The sequence below is a fragment of the Rana temporaria genome, chromosome 6 (genome assembly GCF_905171775.1).
Source record: "Rana temporaria chromosome 6, aRanTem1.1, whole genome shotgun sequence".
In the NCBI taxonomy this organism is placed as follows: Eukaryota; Metazoa; Chordata; class Amphibia; order Anura; family Ranidae; genus Rana; species Rana temporaria.
This window is the reverse complement of record NC_053494.1, coordinates 5,834,474-5,856,491: the sequence shown is the minus strand read 5'-3', so window position 1 is coordinate 5,856,491 and position 22,018 is coordinate 5,834,474. Positions and strand designations below refer to the sequence as shown.

General features: G+C 45.6%; 2 protein-coding genes across 3 annotated transcripts in view; both read right to left on the bottom strand.

Moving 5' to 3' along the window:
- Positions 1–22,018, bottom strand: part of LOC120942951 — a 116,458-nt gene that overhangs the window by 6,524 nt on the left and 87,916 nt on the right. The window lies entirely within an intron of this gene.
- LOC120942952 lies at positions 3,273–21,536 on the bottom strand. 2 transcript variants are annotated; one of them, XM_040355941.1, is made up of 8 exons: positions 20,896–21,536; positions 19,122–19,316; positions 16,893–16,939; positions 11,608–11,878; positions 10,270–10,449; positions 7,589–7,638; positions 4,670–4,958; positions 3,273–3,598 (listed from the first exon to the last, which is right to left on the bottom strand). In XM_040355941.1, the coding sequence occupies exons 1-8, from the start codon at positions 21,197–21,199 to the stop codon at positions 3,324–3,326; spliced, it is 1,611 nt and encodes a 536-aa protein (XP_040211875.1). In that variant the 5' UTR covers positions 21,200–21,536; the 3' UTR covers positions 3,273–3,323. The 2 variants fall into 2 exon arrangements, with proteins under 2 accessions (XP_040211875.1, XP_040211876.1); XM_040355942.1 differs by having other exon boundaries at positions 11,608–11,871; positions 16,895–16,939; positions 20,896–21,535.

Genomic DNA, 22,018 nt, shown 5'->3' with positions numbered 1-22,018 from the left:
TCAGTCTGTGTGTTAGTGTGAGGAGGGCAGGAGGGGGGAGGAAGTGAGAGGGAGAAATGCCTCACAGCTGTGGGAACAGAAACACCTCACAGAAGCAGCAAGCCAGTGACTGGAGCGGAGGTGAGAGAACCAGCATGACTCCCCAGCAGCGCTAGCGCAGAGGAGGAGGAAGAAGTGAAATCCTCCTCTGCTTTCAACGTGGGCAGTGACGTCACTGGTTGCCAGACGCCAAGCGGCTATAGCAACCAGTGATCAGGTGGAAGCAGAGCCAGAGCCAGAACTATGGCGGCTCGGTCCTCCCCTGTTCCCAGACTGTCAGTTTCTATTGCGGGACACTGTATTGTCCCGCAATGAAGGTGTCCGGGACCAGGGACAAATATGTACATTACGGGACGATCCCGGGTAGACCGGGACACGTGGTCACTCTAGCCAGAACCCCTCTGGTGCCAAAATACTGAATTCTCACATAAAGAAGTGCATTGAAATCCTTGCTACCGCAGTTGTGGTTCACTCCGTTCACCAGAGCCATTACAGAGGGTTCCCTAGAAGTGGTGCTGATTGCCTGTGTGCTAGATCCGTGCATTTACTCCAGCCATTTTTCTCGCTTGAATTATTTTTCCCATTATGGGCGGGGCCTCATGTCTAAGTTTTGCCTGAGGCCTCACAAAGCCTGGGTATTGCTGTTCATTTACTTACATTTAATTGTCCCAATTTATGTTGAACTGGGTCTGTTCTTGTACGATATTCTGGAAAATATAGAAATACATTCATAGTTCCCACCACAATACGATTCTTATCTAATATTCAACATTAACTGTTAACTTAAATAAACCAAAACCCACAAATGTTAAAAAGGAATTCTTACGGCGCATACACACGATCGGAAATTCCGACAAGAAAAGTCCAATGTGAGCTTTTGGACGGAAATCCCGACCGCGTGTAGGCTCCATCGGGCTCCATCGGACTTTTGCTGTCGGAATTTCCGCCAACAAAAGATGGTATAGTCGGGCAGTCTCAGCTTCTTCCGCGCTCACGTCCTGGACATACAGGACGTCAGCGCGAGAGTTGCCGAGCATTGCCGACAATACACGAGTGTACTGCGCTCTGTATATGTCGGCGCAGTATTCAAACTCGGCGCGGGAAACGAGCGGGGAGGACGCGAGGACGCCGCAGAAGGACGCCGGACCCAACGAAGAGGACACCCGAAGCCGCAGACGGACGCCGGACCCGACGAAGAGGACACCCGAAGCCGCAGAAGGACGCCGGACCCGACGAAGAGGACACCCGAAGCCGCAGATGAACGCCGGACCCGACGAGGCTGCCGATGGACGCCGCGCAAAACACCAAAACTGTAAGTACAAAAAAAAAAATATTTCCGCAGGATTCCGGGCAACTTTAGGGGTGCGCGGTATACGCGGGAGCGCGTTATACCACGATAAATACGGTTACTATATGTCGGGAGGATCATAGATAGAGGAGTTCCATAAATAAAAGAAAATGGCCAGAATTATCTCCAAAGATTCCAAAGAAGCTCCCTCTACCCAGAGTATCAATTGCAGGGGGGCACCATATATTAAGCAAACCAAGCCGGTTCCATTGGCTCAAGAATAAAGGAACATTGATTCCGGGACAGTACACAAGAAGAACAACGGAGGCAAATAGACACCCAGTGTAGTACAACCAGGTATACCAAACCTGGATCCAGATACTTATGTACTGAGAATCCCTCAAGGGCAATACAGCCAAGGTAGTATCGCAGAGCATGTCACAACCTCCACTCTAGGTTAGATTGTTCTAACGTTTTCTTTCTAGGGCTCCCACAGAAGTGGATAAAACGATTGCAGATTACACAGAATCATGCTGCAAGACTAGTCACAAACTGCCCAAGGCGGAATCACATCTCCCCGGTGCTTAAGAATCTACACTGGCTCCCGATAGAAAAACGGGTTGAGTTCAAGGCACTCTGTCTGGTGTTTCGGGCCTATTGGCAACTAGGTCCGATGTACTTATCGAATATGACACAACACTACTGTCCTCCCAGAGAGCTTTGTTCAAATGACGCCCTGTTAGCGATTATTCAATCTAGTCGATCAGCTTCAAAAAGTGGCCGCCAGCTCCAAACACTGGGGAACTCTCTTTGGAACCAGCTCCCTCATCAGCTCCGAGCATCCTCCTCCTTGTTGGCCTTCCGTAAGGGCTTGAAAACACTGCTTTTTTCACAAGCCTACGGATAGACACTTGGCCTTCCAAGCCCTTAGGAGGACGCTGCCTTAATCCCAGGCTGCAGTCCATGGTCAGGGAGTAGGGATAGGCTTTTTGTGCCCTGACACCCCCCCTTCTTTTTATATTTCTGTTTATTTCTTGTCTGTTCCCCTCTTTTACTTAGATGTCCTAGTTTCTTCTTTTTGGTCCTGGGAACTGGATACCCCCAGCTTGTTGGTAAGCGCTTAGACGCAAGTTTCACAACTCGCATCGGCGCTCTATAAGTATTTATTCCAATCCAATCCAATCCAACCTGTGCCCCGGGGGATAGCCTGTGTGTGTGTATACTTACCTCCCTCCATGGAAACCTGCGCATGCTCGATGAGACTTTGGCGCATGCGTGGTAGCTTCCAAGTCATAGTGTAGGGTGTAGCAAGATGGCGGCGACGGCATCGAATGTGACGAGCGCATGCTCCTCATAATCGATGACGTCACCGTGTTTTGCCATTCAAAAGAACGGCGGTTCTTTTGAATGGTGTGTGTGTGTACACTCGGCGAGCAAGAAAGCTTGCCAGGAATCTCGTCAGGAAAAACAATGTTTTTTTCCTGACGAGATTCCCGGGCGTGTTACAGGGCTTAAAGGGGTTGTAAAGGTTCGTCTTTTATTTTCTAAATAGGTTCCTTTAAGCTAGTGCATTGTTGGTTCACTTACCTTTTCCTTCCATTTCCCTTCTAAATTATTTTTTTCTTTGTCTGAATTTCTCACTTCCTGTTTCTCCTCAGTAAGCTTTCCACCATCATCCGAGCGGTGGAAAGTCATTTAGAACAGCTTACTGAACACCTTACTGAGGAGAAACAGGAAGTGAGAAATTCAGACAAAGAAAACAAAGAAAAAAAAACATTTAGAAGGCAAATTGAAGGAAAAGGTAAGTGAACCAACAATGCACTAGCTTAATGTAACCTATTTAGAAAATAAAAGACGAACCTTTACATCCTCTTTAAGCCAACATTCCGTCGGAAAAAAAAACACGTCAGAATTTGCGATCGTGTGTACGCGGCATTTAGATTTGGCTCTCCTACTGTTGTTATCTCTGCTGACTTTATTTCCAGGAACGTAATAGTCAACTCCTGACTCTAAACTCCACAATAATAAAAGGAAACCAGCGTTTTCCTCTAGCTATGGGTAAAGAGAGTTGAGGAACATTACCTGGAGGTTGGCGGAACAGTTTTAGGCTCTTTAGTCCTTTAACCAGTAGCTCTTGGTTGAATTTTTCTTCTTGGGTTATGTAGAGGAGATCACCAGCCCATTTTTCAATCTTGGACTTGATCCACGTCGCCCATCTTCTATCTGTATCACTTTTCAGATCATCAATCAGCACAATCACGTTCTCCCTCCCTGTGTACAAGGAAGAGATCAATAACTAATAATGTGCAGATTTCATCAAAGGATTGTCGATGAACAGTCTTCCTCTGATCAGTGACATCTATTGGTACATGCAAACAAATATGTTAGTAAACCTCACTCAGCTAACGTGCCACGTAGTTCCCACAGACTTACTACCACCTGCAGCCAATTCCTGCATTCTGTGCGCTAAATGGGAGGAGCTTCCTGCAGGGCCGCCATCAGGAATTATGGGACCCCTTACACAGCTTCAGGCATGGGCCCCCTGGAGCAGAGAACGGGGGGGGGGGGGGTGCTGCTGCCTTTAAATTGAGAAGCGGGGGGGGCTGACGCAGATTGAGAAGCAGGGGGGCGTGAATTGAGAAGAGGGTGGTGCCACAAATTGGGGGGTTGCCCTGGGGACCGGTTGCCCTGTATACTGCTCCTCCATCGCTCCCCCCCATTGAAAGCAATGGCACCGCGCAGCTATACCGCCCGCAATGCGCTGCTGAAGCAGGGCGGTTTTAACCCTTTCTTGGCCTCTAGTGGGGGTTAAACGCACCCGGCTAGCGGCCGAAAAAGCGCTGCAAATCCGCCCATAGCGTCGTCGGTAAAAATAGCAGAGTTTTACCGCCGACGCTATGGGCGGCTCAGTGTGAAAGGGATCTTAAGTGGTTGTACACCCTGTACAACCACTTTTACCTACAGGTAAGCCTAAATTAAGGCTTACCTGTAGGTGCTTCCAAAAAAAAAATGATGGGCGCGGATATCTACAGCGCATGCGCAGTGGACATTGGCGCGGGCGCACTTTACCAATGGCAATCGTGCCGTGACTGGCGGCTTCCAAGCGCATGTGCGGGAGTGACGTCATCGCGGCTCCAGCCAATCACAGCGCCGGAGCCGCGATACCCGGAAGTAAACCCTGGGAGAGATGTTGGCCACCCAAGTGGTGTACGAGGACGGCTGCGGGGGCTTCGATCTTAGGTGAGTATTACAAAATGAACTAGTATGCTATGCAAAGTAGAAGTATTATAACTTTTGACATTTTAAAAGTAGATATAATATTTTCATCAGAAAGACTTTTACCTAATGTATGTACCAGCTGTTCTGTTGCTCTATGGTACAGAAATCCCTCCTGTGGAGTGGCAGCTGGTCCAGTCTTCATAGTGTGATATAGGATTGCTCCTACACATTGAAATTGTCCCTCTTTAAGTCCCACATTATCACATGATGGCATTTTATGATAGGTGACTTCTCTTTCTCCAAAGATATCCGATAAGAGCAATCTCTTTAGCCAACTGATATTACCCTCTGCTGATACAGAGAAGACGCCGATGACGGATCTTGTAGGTGTTGGTGTCTTCTGAGAGTTGGTCTAAGATGAACAAACAACAAGTAAACCAGAGTTTGCCTAATTAAAGGTGTAAAGTGATTACATGGTATCTTGTAACAATTGCTAAGTAAACCCAGGCATGAGCCAGAATAGCGGAAAAAAAATAGCCATTTGGAAGCACCTGCTTACAAGCCATAACTACAGTCTGTCTAGGATTGTGCTCCAATAGGGGTCTGCTAAAAAGACCGCCAAGATGTAGCTACCTGTGCCCCCCATCTGGGGGGCCCAGTCAGGGTTTCACATGGCACTGGCGCTCCGGAAAAAGGCTGTGTAACAGAATGGCCCCTGACACCCAGAGACCTTTGAAGGATGTGGGGTACTCCTGTGCCAGCGTCACTAATGACTCTTGGGTCTAGGGTCATCCTGTGCCCCTTTTGGGCATAGGGTGACTGAGAAATTATAATTATAAATTACATGAGATGGGACATTACTGATAATTCATGTATTGCAGGAGATCTGGACATATTACAGGTGATTACATGCTGACCCACAACAGGTCAATAGACTCCTAAGATATTCCATTGTCCATTGTGTGATGCTAATACTGTTTTGTGTCCATTGTGCTAATTAGGTCTGCTCCTAAAACCTGTTCATTGTGTATGCTAATGACACTGTTAAGATGTGGAATGTGACTTGTCAAGCTGTAGTTATTAACCCCTCTAAATGCGGAGCCAGACAGTCTGGGTAATAAGTAGTTATTAACTCATCGGAATGTCATTATCTTAACCACTTAACGCCCGCCGCACGACTATTTACGTCCGCAAAATGGCACATAGTATATATACGTCCTTGCCTTTGCGCGGGTCGGGGGTCCGATCGAGACCCCCCCCCCGCTGCGTGCAGCGGGCGTATTCCCTCGGGGAGCGATCCGGGACGACGGCGCGGCTATTCGTTTATAGCCGCTCTGTCGCGATCGCTCCCCGGAGCTGAAGAACGGGGAGAGCCGTATGTAAACACGGCTTCCCCGTGCTTCACTGTGGCGGCGCATCGATCGTGTCATACCCTTTATAGGGGAGACACAATCGATGACATCAGACCTACAGCCACACCCCCCTACAGTTGTAAATACACACTAGGTGAACCCTAACTCCTACAGCGCCCCCTGTGGTTAACTCCCAAACTGCAACTGTCATTTTCACAATAAAGAATGCAATTTAAATGCATTTTTTGCTGTGAAATGGTCCCAAAAATGCATCAAAATTGTCCGAAGTGTCCGCCATAATGTCGCAGTCACGGAAAAAATCGCTGATCGCCGCCATTAGTAGTAAAAAAAATAAAATAAAAATGCAATAAAAATATCCCCTATATTGTAAACGCTATAATTTTGCGCAAACCAATCGATAAACGCCTATTGCGATTTTTTTTTACCAAAAATATGTAGAAGAATACGTATCGGCCTAAACTGAGGAAAAAATTATTTTTTATATATGTTTTTGGGGGATATTTATTATAGCAAAAAGTAAAAAATATTGCATTTTTTTCAAAATTGTCGCTCTATTTTTGTTTATAGCGCAAAAAATAAAAACCGCAGAGGTGATCAAATACCACCAAAAGAAAGCTCTATTTGTGGGGAAAAAAGGCGCCAATTTTGTTTGGGAGCCACGTCGCACGACCGCGCAATTGTCTGTTAAAGCGACGGAGTGCCAAATCGCAAAACCTGGCCTGGGCATTTAGCTGCCTAAAAGTCCGGGGCTTAAGTGGTTAAAGAATGTGTATGAAGCCCCATTGTGTGATGTTTTAGGGGTGGAGAGTTTCATTGTCCCTGTAACATGCTTTTTGGTTGTGAACTGTATATAAGAAAGCTAAGTTACCATTAAAAGGAGTCATTCATTCATTTTGGAACCAGTACCAGAGCTTGTGTTGTCTCGGTTATTCTGGGAAATGAAATGGGTCGTGTCTGATGTCTGTCGGACTGTCGGATAAGCTGTCGCGGGGCGATGGAATGGAGTATCGTAAACGGCGGTGACCGTTACAGGCTGTATGATAATGGCCACTGTAGTCAAACAAACAAACAGATACCTTCTGATGATGTGCATTTGCGTGAACCATACATAGAGCTACACTGTGAAGGGCTAGAGGTCATGCCGCCATTCTCAGCAGGTTTGGCGGCCCCTTATGTACGTTTGAAAGTGGCATTTGTTTTTATAATTTTTTTTTATACTGGATGTTTGTATTTGGAAATATTAAACTACTACACTATGAACACAAATATTGTTTTTGGTTTGTGAACTGGCCATAGGGCATACCGGGCAAATGTGTGGCCTGTGATGGGCCACATGTCACGTCTCCCCCCAGTGTAACATGCAGGGGGTCCAGAACTGTTAGGGGGGTGTCTGTGTAACAAACTGTGGGGGTTGTGTAATGTAAAGGAGTCCAGAGGTGCAGGGTGCTGTGTAATGTAAAGGAGTCCAGAGGTGCAGGGTGCTGTGTAATGTAAAGGGGTCCAAAGGTGCAGGGTGCTGTGTAATGTAAAGGGGTCCAGGGTGCTGTGTAATGTAAAGGGGTCCAGAGGTGCAAGGTGCTGTGTAATATAAAGGGGTTCAGAGGTGCAGGGTGCTGTGTAATGTAAAGGGGTCCAGAGGTGCAGGGTGCTGTGTAATGTAATGACTTACGTTTTTTATTTGCGATCTTGGTATAATTAGGTTTTCTTGTGGAGAATGTTCTGTAAAAAAAAAAAAAGTTAAGATGTTCGGTAGTATTTTATAAAATCTTGGGTCCTTTGAATGTAAATACTGTATGAACCATTCAATGCACTTATACCTAAGCAATACATCTAAATCTAAGCAATATTCTCATTCGCAATATCATTTAAACTAAATAATATTTAGTGACTTATTCCATAAAAATTTTACAATTTAACAAATTTGAAGAATTTGCACACAGTGGTTTATAATATTAAAGTGGAGTTTCCATCCAAAAAATGTTTTTTCATTATTGTGCTCATTAGACCTAAAAAAGTAAAAAAAAATATATATATATATTTTTTTACTCATCTGGAAATGCCTGTTGCTATGCGGTCCCACGAAATCTGCCTTTGAAACCACCTAGGATTCTGACATCATCTCCCTCTAATGCTCCTGGGAAAGGTGTGTCATCATTTCCCAGGATGCAGTGCGCTGTCCAATTATCACTCCCCATCCAAGACTTCCAGGAAGTAAGGGCCAGATCCTCAAAAGGGATACGCCGGCGGATCTACTGATACGCTGTCGTATCCCTGTTTCTATCTTTGGAACTGATCCACAGAATCAGTTTCCAAGAGATAGACAGAAGATCCGACACGTGTAAGGGACTTACACAGCCGCATCTTAGGATGCAGTACCGCATCCGCCGCTGAGGGCATTTTGCGTCGAAATGCCGCCTCGGGTATGCAAATTAGCACTTACGGAGATCCACAAAGCTTTTCAGCTTCGTTTTTTCTCCGTAAGTTTTAAGTTGCATGTGTAAAATTAGGGCTGCTTTTACAAAGTGTAAACTGTTTACACCTTGTAAAAGCAGACCCTTCTGTCCAGCGACGCGTTTTTTTTTTGGTTTTAATTTTTTTTTTTCCGCTGTATCTTTTTTTTCCCCGACGCAACTTTATTGACCCGGTGCGATCCACAAAGCTCGGCGTAACATAATTTCGCGCTATGCACGTCGGGAAAATGACGTCACGAGCATGCGCAGTACGGCCGGCGCGGGAGCGCGCCTAATTTAAATGGGAATCGCCCCTATTTGAAGAGAAACGCCTTGCGCCGGCGGAATTTAAGTTACACAGCCGAAAATTTCTAGGTAAGTGCTTTGTGGATCGGGCACTTAGGTAGAAATTTTAAGGCGCATTTAAGTGTAACTTAAATGGGAATTTTTACGTTACGCCGGCTCTTTGTGGATCTGGCCCTCATTGCCTGTAGGCTTCACAATGCCCACAAGCAAAATGACAACGGTGTAGATATAGTTTTATAAACTATCTTTTTTGAATATCTATGTGGATCGGCGGCGGATTGTAAAATAGTAAGTGACCGGATTTATATTATAAAACCGCAGGATGAAAGGACATAAATGTAAAAAATTCTAATTGTGGTTGGAACTCCGCTTTAACAAGAATGTGAAATGCAAGCTTATTATTTCTTTAACCACTTCCCTACCATAGGATGTCATATGACGTCCTGGACTATAGTGGGGGATATCTGAATGATGGGGGCAGCTACAGGCATCATTCAGATATCCTTCTTTTCTGCCGCCGATTCTGTGCACCATAAGAACGATCATAGCGGCAGTTCCACCGCTTGATTGTTCTTATACAGTAGGCGGCGGGAGGGGACATCCTCCCTCCTCCCTCCTTCCGCCGCCATCCGGTGCTTCTCCAGGCTCTCCTTTGCCATCGGGGGGCTCGGAGAACGAATCAGCCGGCACCAGTTGAGGACCATAGAGGTGACCGGAGACCAGATGGTTACCGGTCATCTCTATGACCGTCTGAGGCCCGGGCACAACGTTATGACGTCACGCCCGGGTACCCGAGAAATAAACAAAGCCGCAATGGCGGCTGTCAGCATGAGATCAGTGAATTTTTTTTCACGACCTCATGCTTTCAAGCCTGGAGGAGAGATGTGGAGGTCTTATTGATCCCGCATCTCTCCATAAAGAGGACCTGTCACAATAGATTCCTATTACAAGGGATGTTTACATTCCTTGTAATAAGAATGAAAGTGATAAAAAAAAAAAAAAAAATAATGTGTAAAAAAAAAAAAAAAAATTAAAATGCCCCGGTAGCTCACGTTTAGAAGCGAACACACACAAAAGTCTCGCCTACATATGTAAACGCTGTTCAAACTACACAAATCACACATGTGTGGTATTGCAGCATGCACTAGACCTCCTCTGTAACTCTAAATTGGTAACTTGTAAAAAAAAAATGTATATATATATCTATATAGATATAGATATATATCTATATATAGCTATATATATATATATATATATATATATATATATATATAGATATATATATATATATATACATATATATATATATATATATATATATATATATATATATATATATATATATATAGATATATATATATATATATATATTTATTTTATTTTCATGAAAATGATTACCTGAGATGCTGCTTTAATATATATATATATATATATATATATATATATATATATATATATATATATATATATATATATATATATATATATATATATACATATATACACACATATATATATATATATATATATATATATATTTTTTTTTTTTTTTATTATTATTATTATTATTATTATTTTTCATGAAAAGGATTACCTGGGCTGTTGTTGAGCTGCTTGATAGTTTTCAGTTTCTTTATAATTTGCTCTTCATTCTCTGAATATAATATGAGGAACAGTTCACTGGCCAACCTTTGAATTTGGTGCTGATTACAAAAGTTCCTCATATCCTTCTGTTCTCTACTATCCTTCAGGCCATCAATGATCACCATCGCATCTGGACACAAACAGGAGATCCTAATTATATGGATAAATAATCTATAATGTTGCATCGCTTGTTTTGAATATATTTGGCATTTATTAAGGTTTTACATTTTTTGTATTTCAAAGTCACAAAAGGTTTAATCCCGTCTCATGCAACCATCTAAAATGTGGTTAGTCAAATACTGAACATTCTGTAATGTGTTCCATAGATTCCATTCATATCTTCCTGAAATTCTAATTTCTGTTAAACATGTCAGATTCTCACCAGTTTATAAATCACCACAAAATTGCCAAAGAAACTCAACAAAAAAAAAGGACACCCCATGCGCCAATGGCTGCAACATCAACATTCAGGAAAAATAGGGTGGTTGTTGTCATCTAGATCAGTGGTCTCCAAACTGTGGCCCTTTGCTTGCCTTTATCAGGCCCTTGGGGCAATATCCCTCCCACTGATACAAGACCCTATTCTGGTATCTGACACCAACAATGGAGCACCATTTCTCCCACTGACACCACTAATGGGGTAATATTCCTCCCTATGATACCAGCAATAGGGCACTATCCTCCCCCTAATAATACCTGATGTTTTCTCCCACTGATGCCAGGAAAATTTCCAAAGTCCCACCCTCCAAGAGTCTGAAGGACAATAAACCGGCCCTTTGTTTAGAATGTTTGGAGACCCCTGATCTAGATGTTTCAAGAATGGGTCTGGGTCAGAAGGAAATGCTTGTTTTTAGATCTTTGAAGGTTTGCGCTTAGGGTTGCCACCTCTCCAGGAGTAACCTGGACAGTTCATGTGGAATATATGGAATATATTACAGTTAAGCTGCCCATAGGTGGATCATAATTTGGCTGGTTCAGCAGTGGCCAGTGCCAAACCACGTGTTGGCACTGGCTGCCAACCGATCAACTTCTGTACAACCATCTTGCTGGAAAATATCTGCTCAATCAGTGGTGCAGGCTATAGCCTTCAGTGCTGATCTGTGTATTCTAAGAACAAGGGAGCTCCGCCAAGGACTGATGTGGACCGTACTGTGTTAGTGGTATGGCATGGAAGTCAAGATGAAGTTTATAATCTTGTTAAATTATAATTTTGTCTAGTTAGTGGACATCTACATATCTGTGCGCTCTTTGCTTGGCACAGGTTGGTTTGCACCAACAAGACTCCTACCAGACATCTGTTGTAGCACTCCGTCATATAGAAACCCCTCCTCACTCGAAACGGGCCACCCGTTCTTCATACTGTGATAGATGATCCCAAAGTTACATTGTAACGCTCTTTCTCTGAGTCTTCCATTCTCATAAAAGGACATTTTTTGCAGTGTGACTTGTCTGTGTCCGAATATCTCAGATGACAACAATCTCTGTAGCCAGTCAGTGTTGGAATCTTCCAGTATGGAGAAAACGACAATGTCATATCTTGGAGGAGGTACAGAGGTTACCTAAGAACAAGATGATTAAACAGCATGTAAAAATACTGTGTGATACACAGTATCTCACAAAAGTAAGTACACCCCTCAGTCACATTTCTGTAAATATTTTCTTCTATCTTTTTCATGTGACAACACTGAAGAAATTACACTTTGCTACAATGTTGTGTAGTGAGTGTACAGCTTGTATAACAGTGTAAATTTGCTGTCCCCTCAAAATAACTCAACACACAGCCATTAATGTCTAAACCGCTGGCAACAAACTCTGCTGCAGATTGCACTGTCGGTGGGGAGAACACTTGCAATCAAACAACAATAGCTTAAAGGTTCAGTCCACCCATAAATGATAGATCAGTTTTAACTAAACACTGTACACAACTATATTTTTTCATTTCCAGATCCAGAGAAGTATCTATTTAGGTCAGCACAAAAGTATAAGTATCCTTTAAGGCTGGGTTCACATATGTTCGGCCGTAGTTCCCAGCATGAACTGACCCAAAGACGCATAGGATCCTTTTGGAATGCGGACCGCATCTGTCCCGTACCCGGGTAACCCGTTTCCATTGGGCACACTCGCATGTCATGCGAATTGGATGTGGAGAAACCCACATGCAACTCACACATATGTGTACCCAGTCTAAAAACAATTTAGGCTCATGGTTCATACCTAGTTAGGCTCAAGTGTAACCCTGACTTGTTCATTCCCCGACTTAGTTGGTGGGGGTGGGGGTGGGAACAACCACGCCTCATGACCTTTGACCTCTGGGAACCCACCTTCTGACCTTTGACCTCTGGGGGAGGTCCCTGTTCCAATTCCCTTATTCTTTAAGGGAAAACCCTAACCCTAACCCCAACCCCTAACCCTAACCCCTAACCCAACCCTAACCCTAACCCAACCATAACCCTAACCCTAACCCTAAACCTAACCTTAATCCAACCCTAACCCTAACCTTGCAAATCTTATTTTTTTTTTAACTTTAGTTATATTTTAGGGCCAAAGACCTTCTCTTTTCAGCAACTGATAATATAGTTCTTCAATATATATTTATTTTCTGTGATTTTTCAAGAAGGTCACAATAGTATAGTCCAGGGGTCTCCGAACTTTCCAAACAAAGGGCCAGTTTACTGTACTTCAGACTTTAGGTGGGCCGGTCTGTGGTCATTGGGGGTAGAAATAATCCTGGCGTCAGTGGAGGTAAACATTGCAGGGAGGAACAGTTCCCCTGTGGTTGGTGTCAATTTAAGGGATAATGCCCCCATCCTTGGTGTCAGTGGGAAAAATATTTCTCCGTTATTGGTGTCAGTGGGAGGAATAGTGGCCCGTTGTTGGTGTCAGTGGGAGGAATAGTGCCCCGTTGTTGGTGTCAGTGGGAGGAATAGTGCCCCGTTGTTGGTGTCAGTGGGAGGAATAGTGCCCCGTTGTTGGTGTCAGTGGGAGGAATAGTGCCATTGTTGGTGTCAGTGGGAGGAATAGTGCTGTTGTTGGTATCAGTGGGAGGAATAGTGCCCCGATGTTGGTGTCAGTGGGAGGAATAGTGCCCCCATCCTTGGTGTCAGTGGGAAAAATAGTTCCCCGTTATTGGTGTCAGTGGGAGGAATAGTGGCCCGTTGTTGGTGTCAGTGGGAGGAATAGTGCCCCGTTGTTGGTGTCAGTGGGAGGAATAGTGCCCCGTTGTTGGTGTCAGTGGGAGGAATAGTGCCCCATTGTTGGTGTCAGTGGGAGGAATAGTGCCCCGTTGTTGGTGTCAGTGGGAGGAATAGTGCCATTGTTGGTGTCAGTGGGAGGAATAGTGCTGTTGTTGGTATCAGTGGGAGGAATAGTGCCCCGATGTTGGTGTCAGTGGGAGGAATAGTGCCCCGTTGTTGGTATCAGTGGGAGGAATAGTGCCCCCTTGTTGGTGTCAGTGGGAGGAATAATGCCCCGTTGTTGGTATCAGTGGGAGGAATAGTGCCCCCTTGTTGGTGTCAGTGGGAGGAATAGTGCCCCGTTGTTGGTGTCAGTGGGAGGAATAGTGCCCCGTTGTTGGTGTCAGTGGGAGGAATAGTGCCGTTGTTGGTATCAGTGGGAGGAATAGTGCCCCGTTGTTGGTGTCAGTGGGAGGAATAGTGCCGTTGTTGGTGTCAGTGGGAGGAAAAATGCCCCGTTGTTGGTGTCAGTGGGAGTAATAGTGCCGTTGTTGGTGTCAGAGGGAGGAATAGTGCCCCGTTGTTGGTGTCAGTGGGAGGAATAGTGCCGTTGTTGGTGTCAGTGGGAGGAATAGTGCCCCATTGTTGGTGTCAGTGGGAGGAATAGTGCCGTTGTTGGGGTCAGTGGGAGGAATAGTGCCATTGTTGGTGTCAGTGGGAGGAATAGTGCCGTTGTTGGTATCAGTGGGAGGAATAGTGCCGTTGTTGGTGTCAGTGGGAGGAATAGTTCCCCGTTATTGGTGTCAGTGGGAGGAATAGTGCCGTTGTTGGTGTCAGTGGGAGGAATAGTGCCCCGTTGTTAGTGTCAGTGGGAGGAATAGTGCCCCGTTGTTGGTGTCAGTGGGAGGAATAGTGCCGTTGTTGGTATCAGTGGGAGGAATAGTGCCCCGTTGTTGGTGTCAGTGGGAGGAATAGTGCCGTTGTTGGTGTCAGTGGGAGGAAAAATGCCCCGTTGTTGGTGTCAGTGGGAGTAATAGTGCCGTTGTTGGTGTCAGAGGGAGGAATAGTGCCCCGTTGTTGGTGTCAGTGGGAGGAATAGTGCCGTTGTTGGTGTCAGTGGGAGGAATAGTGCCCCATTGTTGGTGTCAGTGGGAGGAATAGTGCCGTTGTTGGGGTCAGTGGGAGGAATAGTGCCATTGTTGGTGTCAGTGGGAGGAATAGTGCCGTTGTTGGTATCAGTGGGAGGAATAGTGCCGTTGTTGGTGTCAGTGGGAGGAATAGTTCCCCGTTATTGGTGTCAGTGGGAGGAATAGTGCCGTTGTTGGTGTCAGTGGGAGGAATAGTGCCGTTGTTGGTGTCAGTGGGAGGAATAGTGCCGTTGTTGGTGTCAGTGGGAGGAATAGTGCCGTTGTTGGGGTCAGTGGGAGGAATAGTGCCGTTGTTGGTGTCAGTGGGAGGAATAGTGCCCCGTTGTTGGTGTCAGTGGGAGGAATAGTGCCCCGTTGTTGGTGTCAGTGGGAGGAATAGTGCCATTGTTGGTGTCAGTGGGAGGAATAGTGCTGTTGTTGGTATCAGTGGGAGGAATAGTGCCCCGATGTTGGTGTCAGTGGGAGGAATAGTGCCCCGTTGTTGGTATCAGTGGGAGGAATAGTGCCCCCTTGTTGGTGTCAGTGGGAGGAATAATGCCCCGTTGTTGGTATCAGTGGGAGGAATAGTGCCCCGTTGTTAGTGTCAGTGGGAGGAATAGTGCCCCGTTGTTGGTGTCAGTGGGAGGAATAGTGCCGTTGTTGGTATCAGTGGGAGGAATAGTGCCCCGTTGTTGGTGTCAGTGGGAGGAATAGTGCCGTTGTTGGTGTCAGTGGGAGGAAAAATGCCCCGTTGTTGGTGTCAGTGGGAGTAATAGTGCCGTTGTTGGTGTCAGAGGGAGGAATAGTGCCCCGTTGTTGGTGTCAGTGGGAGGAATAGTGCCGTTGTTGGTGTCAGTGGGAGGAATAGTGCCCCATTGTTGGTGTCAGTGGGAGGAATAGTGCCGTTGTTGGGGTCAGTGGGAGGAATAGTGCCATTGTTGGTGTCAGTGGGAGGAATAGTGCCGTTGTTGGTATCAGTGGGAGGAATAGTGCCGTTGTTGGTGTCAGTGGGAGGAATAGTTCCCCGTTATTGGTGTCAGTGGGAGGAATAGTGCCGTTGTTGGTGTCAGTGGGAGGAATAGTGCCGTTGTTGGTGTCAGTGGGAGGAATAGTGCCGTTGTTGGTGTCAGTGGGAGGAATAGTGCCGTTGTTGGTGTCAGTGGGAGGAATAGTGCCGTTGTTGGTGTCAGTGGGAGGAATAGTGCCGTTGTTGGGGTCAGTGGGAGGAATAGTGCCGTTGTTGGTGTCAGTGGGAGGAATAGTGCCGTTGTTGGTGTCAGTGGGAGGAATAGTGCCGTTGTTGGTGTCAGTGGGAGGAATAGTTCCCCGTTATTGGTGTCAGTGGGAGGAATAGTGCCGTTGTTGGTGTCAGTGGGAGGAATAGTGCCGTTGTTAGTGTCAGTGGGAGGAATAGTGCCCCGTTGTTGGTGTCAGTGGGAGGAATAGTGCCGTTGTTGGTGTCAGAGGGAGTAATAGTGCCGTTGTTGGTGTCAGAGGGAGTAATAGTGCCACGTTGTTGGTGTCAGTGGGAGGAATAGTGCCCCGTTGTTGGTGTCAGTGGGAGGAATAGTGCCGTTGTTGGTGTCAGTGGGAGGAAAAATGCCCCGTTGTTGGTGTCAGTGGGAGTAATAGTGCCGTTGTTGGTGTCAGAGGGAGGAATAGTGCCCCGTTGTTGGTGTCAGTGGGAGGAATAGTGCCGTTGTTGGTGTCAGTGGGAGGAATAGTGCCATTGTTGGTGTCAGTGGGAGGAATAGTTCCCCCGTTGTTGGTGTCAGAGGGAGGAATAGTGCCCCGTTGTTGGTGTCAGTGGGAGGAATAGTGCCGTTGTTGGTGTCAGTGGGAGGAATAGTGCCCCATTGTTGGTGTCAGTGGGAGGAATATTGCCTCATCATTGGCGTCAGTAGGAAGAATAGTGCCCCGTTGTTGGTGTCAGTGGGAGGAATAGTGCCCCATTGTTGGTGTCAGTGGGAGGAATAGTGCCGTTGTTGGTGTCAGTGGGAGGAATATTGCCTCATCATTGGCGTTAGTAGGAAGAATAGTGCCCCATTGTTGGTGGCAGTGGGAGGAACAGTGTCTTGTATCAGTGGGAGCAAAAGTGCCCCAGGGGCCGGAAAAAGGCAAGCAAAGTGCCACATCCGTCCCTCGGGCCACAGTTTGGAGACCACCCTTTTAACCCTTAAAATGCAACAAAAAAAAACTAGTCATTATAGACCCAAATAAGTCTGTCTATATACATGTATTTAAACAGAAGATCATTTGGCTTTATCACTCACAGGTAACACCTTTGGTTCTTGTAGCGTCCTCCTTTTTGACAAATTGTCTGAAAAATAATAAAGTTGCAGAAACATAAGTAGCTGTCTGTATCACTGAAGTCATTGAAACTCAAATAAAATTAATCTACAGCAGAGATGTCAAAACTCCAGTCCTTGAGGACCACCCAGACCATACATTTGGTATAAGGAGAGTCATTTTGTGACCCTGGTAACCAAAGCTTACTTCATTTTCCCCGGTCTGCTAGAGAAAATTCTGGCTCTCCAGGACTAGAGTTGGGCACCTCTACTCTGAATTAATGGAGACACATAGTCAGAAAATGGTGAAATTTGTTCTTAATCAGCTGTACGGTATATACTTGAGTTTAACCACCTCAATACCGGGCACCCCCCCCCCCCCTCTCTTCCTGCCCAGGCCATTTTTCAGCTTTCAGGGCTATCACACGTTGAATGACAATTGCGCAGCCATGCAATACTGTACCCATATGAGACTGTAATATTGTTTTCCCCACAAATAGAGCTTTCTTTTGGTGGTATTTGATCACCTCTGCGGTTTTTATTTTTTGCGCTATAAACAAAAATAGAGCGACAATTGTGAAAATAAAAAACAATGGGGCAGATCCAGAGAGAGAGTACGCCGGCGTATCTACTGATACGCCGGCGTACTTTCAAATTACCCGCGTCGTATCTTTAGTTTGAATCCTCAAACCAAGATACGACGGCTTCTGGGTTCGATCCGACAGGCGTATGGCTTCGTACGCCTTCGGGTCATAGATGCAATACTTCGGCATCCGCTGGGTGGAGTTTGCGCCGTTTTCCGCGTCGGGTATGCAAATTAGCTTTTTCCGACGATCCACGAACGTATGTGCGGCCATCGCATTCTCTTACGTTGTCTCTAGTCGGCTTTTTCCGGCGTATAGTTAAAGCTGCTATTTTGTGGCGTATAGATAGACTTGCCATGTTAAGTATGGCCGTCGTTCCCGCGTCGAAATTTGAATTATTTTTTTTTGCGTAAGTCGTCCGTGAATAGGGATGGACGTAAGTCACGTCTAAGTTAAAAAAATGATGTCATTTCGCGCAAAGCACGGCGGGAAATTTCAAAACGGAGCAGGCGCAGTTCAATCGGCGCGGGGACGCACTTCATTTAAATTATTCACGCCCCCTACCCGCCAATTTGAATTACGTGCCGAGAGATACACTACGCCGCCGTAACTTACGGCGCAAAATCTTCCTGGATTCGACTTAGAGCCAGGTAAGATACGGCGGCATAGCGTATCTCTGATACGCTGCGCTTTTCTACATATATGTGAATCTGCCCCAATATTTTTAACTTTTTGCTATAATAAATATCCCCCAAAAATATATAAAAAAAAAAAAAAATTTCCTCAGTTTAGGCCGATACGTATTCTTCTACATATTTTTGGTAAATAAAATAGCAATAAGCGTTTATTGATTGGTTTGCACAAAAAGGGCTACAAAATAGGGGAAAGATTTATGGCATTTTTTTTTTTACTAGTAATGGCGGCGATCTGCGATTTTTATTGTGACTGTGATATTGCAGCCAACACATCGGACACTTTTGACACTATTTTGGGACCATTCACATTTATACAGCGAACAATGATATAAATATGCACTGATTGCTGTATAAACATGACTGGCAGAGAAGGGGTTAACACTAGGGGGCGAGGAAGGGGTTAAATGTGTATCCTTGTGAGTGATTCTTACTGTGGGGGGAGGGGACTGACTGGGGGAGGTGACCGATCGGTGTCCCTATGTACAAGGGACACAGCATCGGTCTCCTCTCGCTGACAGGACGTAGATCTCTGTGTTTACACACACAGAGATCCACACTTCTGCTCAGTTACTAGGCAATCACAGGTGCCCCACGGACATCGAGCATCGTGTTCCCAGTGACGCGGCGGGTGCGCGCAAACGCAGCCCCCTAGTTGCTGGGGGGGACGTCATATGACATGCTCCCAGAATGAGAGGATTATCGTCCCGCCGGCGGGCGGTAGACTAGTGGATAAGCCAAGTTTTTGTGCTGAAAATGCCCCCCTCGGCTTATACTTGAGTCCCCCCGGCGCTGTCCCCATCTGCAGCCTTATTATCTCCCGGCACTGTGATATATTTAAAACTTAAACTTTGTCTTCTTACTAAACACACCAGCATTGTGAAATTTCCCAGTTATCTCATCAGTGGACAGAGATGACAGAATTAAAGGAAAATTACCTGAAGGATGACAGAATTGCTTTATACTCTTCAGTTTCTTTACAAGTTGCATTTCATTAGCTTTCAATGTGTGTGATATGAGGAGGAGGTCACTGGCCAACTCTTCAATACGGGGCTGATTCTCCAAGATCCGAGTCTTCTCCTGATCCCCGCTGTCCTCCAGATCATCGACCAGCACCACCACATTGTCCTTCCCTGGGGACACAGAGGAGGTTATCAGTCATTATAGATACATTTTAATTGTCTGTTACCTGTATTGTTAGAAATATCTGTCAGTGTTGATGTTCTCTCAACGTCCCTCTCTTTATGTAAGAGGTATAATGTGAATACAAAAGTCTAATCTAATGTCATGTATCTTAAAGGGACTAGATGGAAGTTTTGCATATGTGTTTTTTTTATTTTTTTTATTACGACGTCATTTCGCGCAAAAACACGGCGGGAAATTTCAAAACGGAGCATGCGCAGTACGTTCGGCGGGGGAACGCGCCTAATTTAAATGGTACACGCCCCATTTGAATTAGGCGGGCTTGCGCCGGACGGCTTTACGCTACGCCGCCGCAAGTTTACAGGCAAGTGCTTTGTGAATCAAGCACTTACACTGAAAACTTGCGACGGTGTAACGTAAACGGGATACGTTACGCCGCCGTAAAAGTACATGAATCTGGCCCTCGGTGTCTGTCGGAAGGTTCTAAGAAGATTCGACGGAGCAGCTAAACTGTACGACGCCGCGATCGTACATTTCCGGTCGAATGCTCCGCCCATATGCTATAGTAGAATTCTAATGTTGTATGACACTAGTAATAATTATATTTATTAATTATTATTACTAATCAACCAACATTAGAATTATTTTATAGCCTATGGGCCAGATCCACGAAGCGCAGCGCTTCTCCCTGCCCGGCGTAGTGTATCTCAGATACACTACGCCGCCGTAACTTACTTTTTTTTTGTATCCTCAAAGATTTCCCGCCGTAAGTTACGGCGGCGTAGTGTAACTTAGGCGGCGTAAGGGCGCGCAATTCAAATGTATGTGATGGGGGCGTGTTTTATGATAATACTTTGTGATTCGACGTAAATTATGTTTTTTTTTTTAACGGCGCATGCGCCGTCCGTGGAAGTATCCCAGTGCGCATGCTCCAAATTAAACCGGAACAAGCCAATGCTTACGACGGTGACGTCATTCTACGCAAACAACGTAACATTTTTAAAATTTGACGGGGGAACAACGGCCATACTTAACATAGGATACGCCTCATATAGCAGGGGTAACTATATGCCGGAAAAAGCCGAACGCAAACGACGTAAAAAAATGCGCCGGCCGGACGTACGTTCGTGGATCGCCATATCTAGCTGATTTGCATACTCGACACGGAATTCGACGGAAACGCCACCTAGCAGCCAGCGTAAATATGCACCTACGATCCGACGGCGTACTAAGACGTACGCCTGTCGGATCTAGCCCAGATTCCGTTGAATCTTGTTTTGTGGATACAAAACAGAGATACGACGCGGGAACTTTGAAATTACACGGCGTATCCATAGATACACCGGCGTAATTCGTTTGAGGATCTGGCCCTGTGGGCAGAGCGTCGGAATTTGCTACAGACGATCAAAAATGTTTCTGTCTGAAAATGTGAGAACCAGCTCTCAATCTTTTGTTGGCGGAAATTCCGACAGCAAAAGTCAGGTGGAGCCTACACACGGTCGGAATTTACGACCACAAGCTCACATCTGACCGTGTGTACGCGGCATTAGTCTGTTCTGTATTCTTTACCAAGGATGCTTTCGAGACAACCCAACTCGCCATCATACAGAGAGTCGGTGACGTCGGTGATGTTGATTCTTCCTCTGTTCTTGGTGTGATACAGAATCCCAAATGTGCACTCAGACAAAACATCCATGAACTGTTGGAATCCATTGTTGGAGATGTAACAAGGTCGAACTTCCTCAATCGTTCTGAAATGGTTTGATGTCAGGAGTTTCGCCAGCCAGGAGTAATCATCACTAGTAGATCTGGAGAAGATCCCAACAACTTCCCTCTGAGACGGTTCAATCGAACAGATGATAAAACAAGACATAAAAAAGGAAGATTAATTGCATTATTTTGGAGGAAGTTTTATACATATTGATTCATTATTAAGCATGTGAAAATAAACATAAAAGAACGTTATCAGCTGTTCCCACCATCTAGTGAAGCTAGTCTTGCCTAGAATATTATACTGTATAACCCTTTTCCATGGGGGTGTCCGCAGAACTTTTTTCAGGGGGGATATCATTTTAGGGTCACCCATTCTCCGCCACTTTTTTGACAATGTCGTGAGGGGGAGGGGCTTAGTCATTATCACACAAATCACAGGCATACAAAGGTTTGAGAACAAGCTTAATAGAAGGATCAAACTGCCACTGAATCATTAACAATTTCTAATCAGTTTTTAAGTTTACATTATTGAATGCACCACATTATTCATATACACATGATTAAGGCACTACAACTGAATTATAAAAAAAATGCACATGCAGAATCTGCATCCCCCATATGGATCCCCTTTAGAGCAGACCAGGCCAGGGTCCCCCATATAGATCCCCCTTTAGAGCAAGCCAGGCCAGGGTCCCCCATATAGATCCCCCTTTAGAGCAAGCCAGGTCAGGGTCCCCCATATAGATCCCCCTTTAGAGCAGGCCAGGTCAGGGTCCCCCCATATAGATCCCCCTTTAGAGCAGACCAGGCCAGGGTCCCCCATTTAGATCCCCTTTAGAGCAGGCCAGGCCAGGGTCCCCCATATAGATCCCCTTTAGAGCAGGCCAGGTCAGGGTCCCCCATATAGATCCCCCTTTAGAGCAGGCCAGGTCAGGGTCCCCCATATAGATCCCCCTTTAGAGCAGACCAGGCCAGGGTC

Bases quoted from the DNA above. Each gene is read 5' to 3' on its own strand.
- LOC120942952 (XM_040355941.1), bottom strand. From the start codon at position 21,199: ATGTCTTGTTTTATCATCTGTTCGATTGAACCGTCTCAGAGGGAAGTT. The intron at 11,879-16,892 runs GTGAGTGATAAA...TCTTGTTCTTAG, and splicing joins AAGAACCAAAGGTGTTACCT to GTAACCTCTGTACCTCCTCC. The intron at 3,599-4,669 runs GTAAAAGTCTTT...CCTTGTACACAG, and splicing joins ACAGCTGGTACATACATTAG to GGAGGGAGAACGTGATTGTG.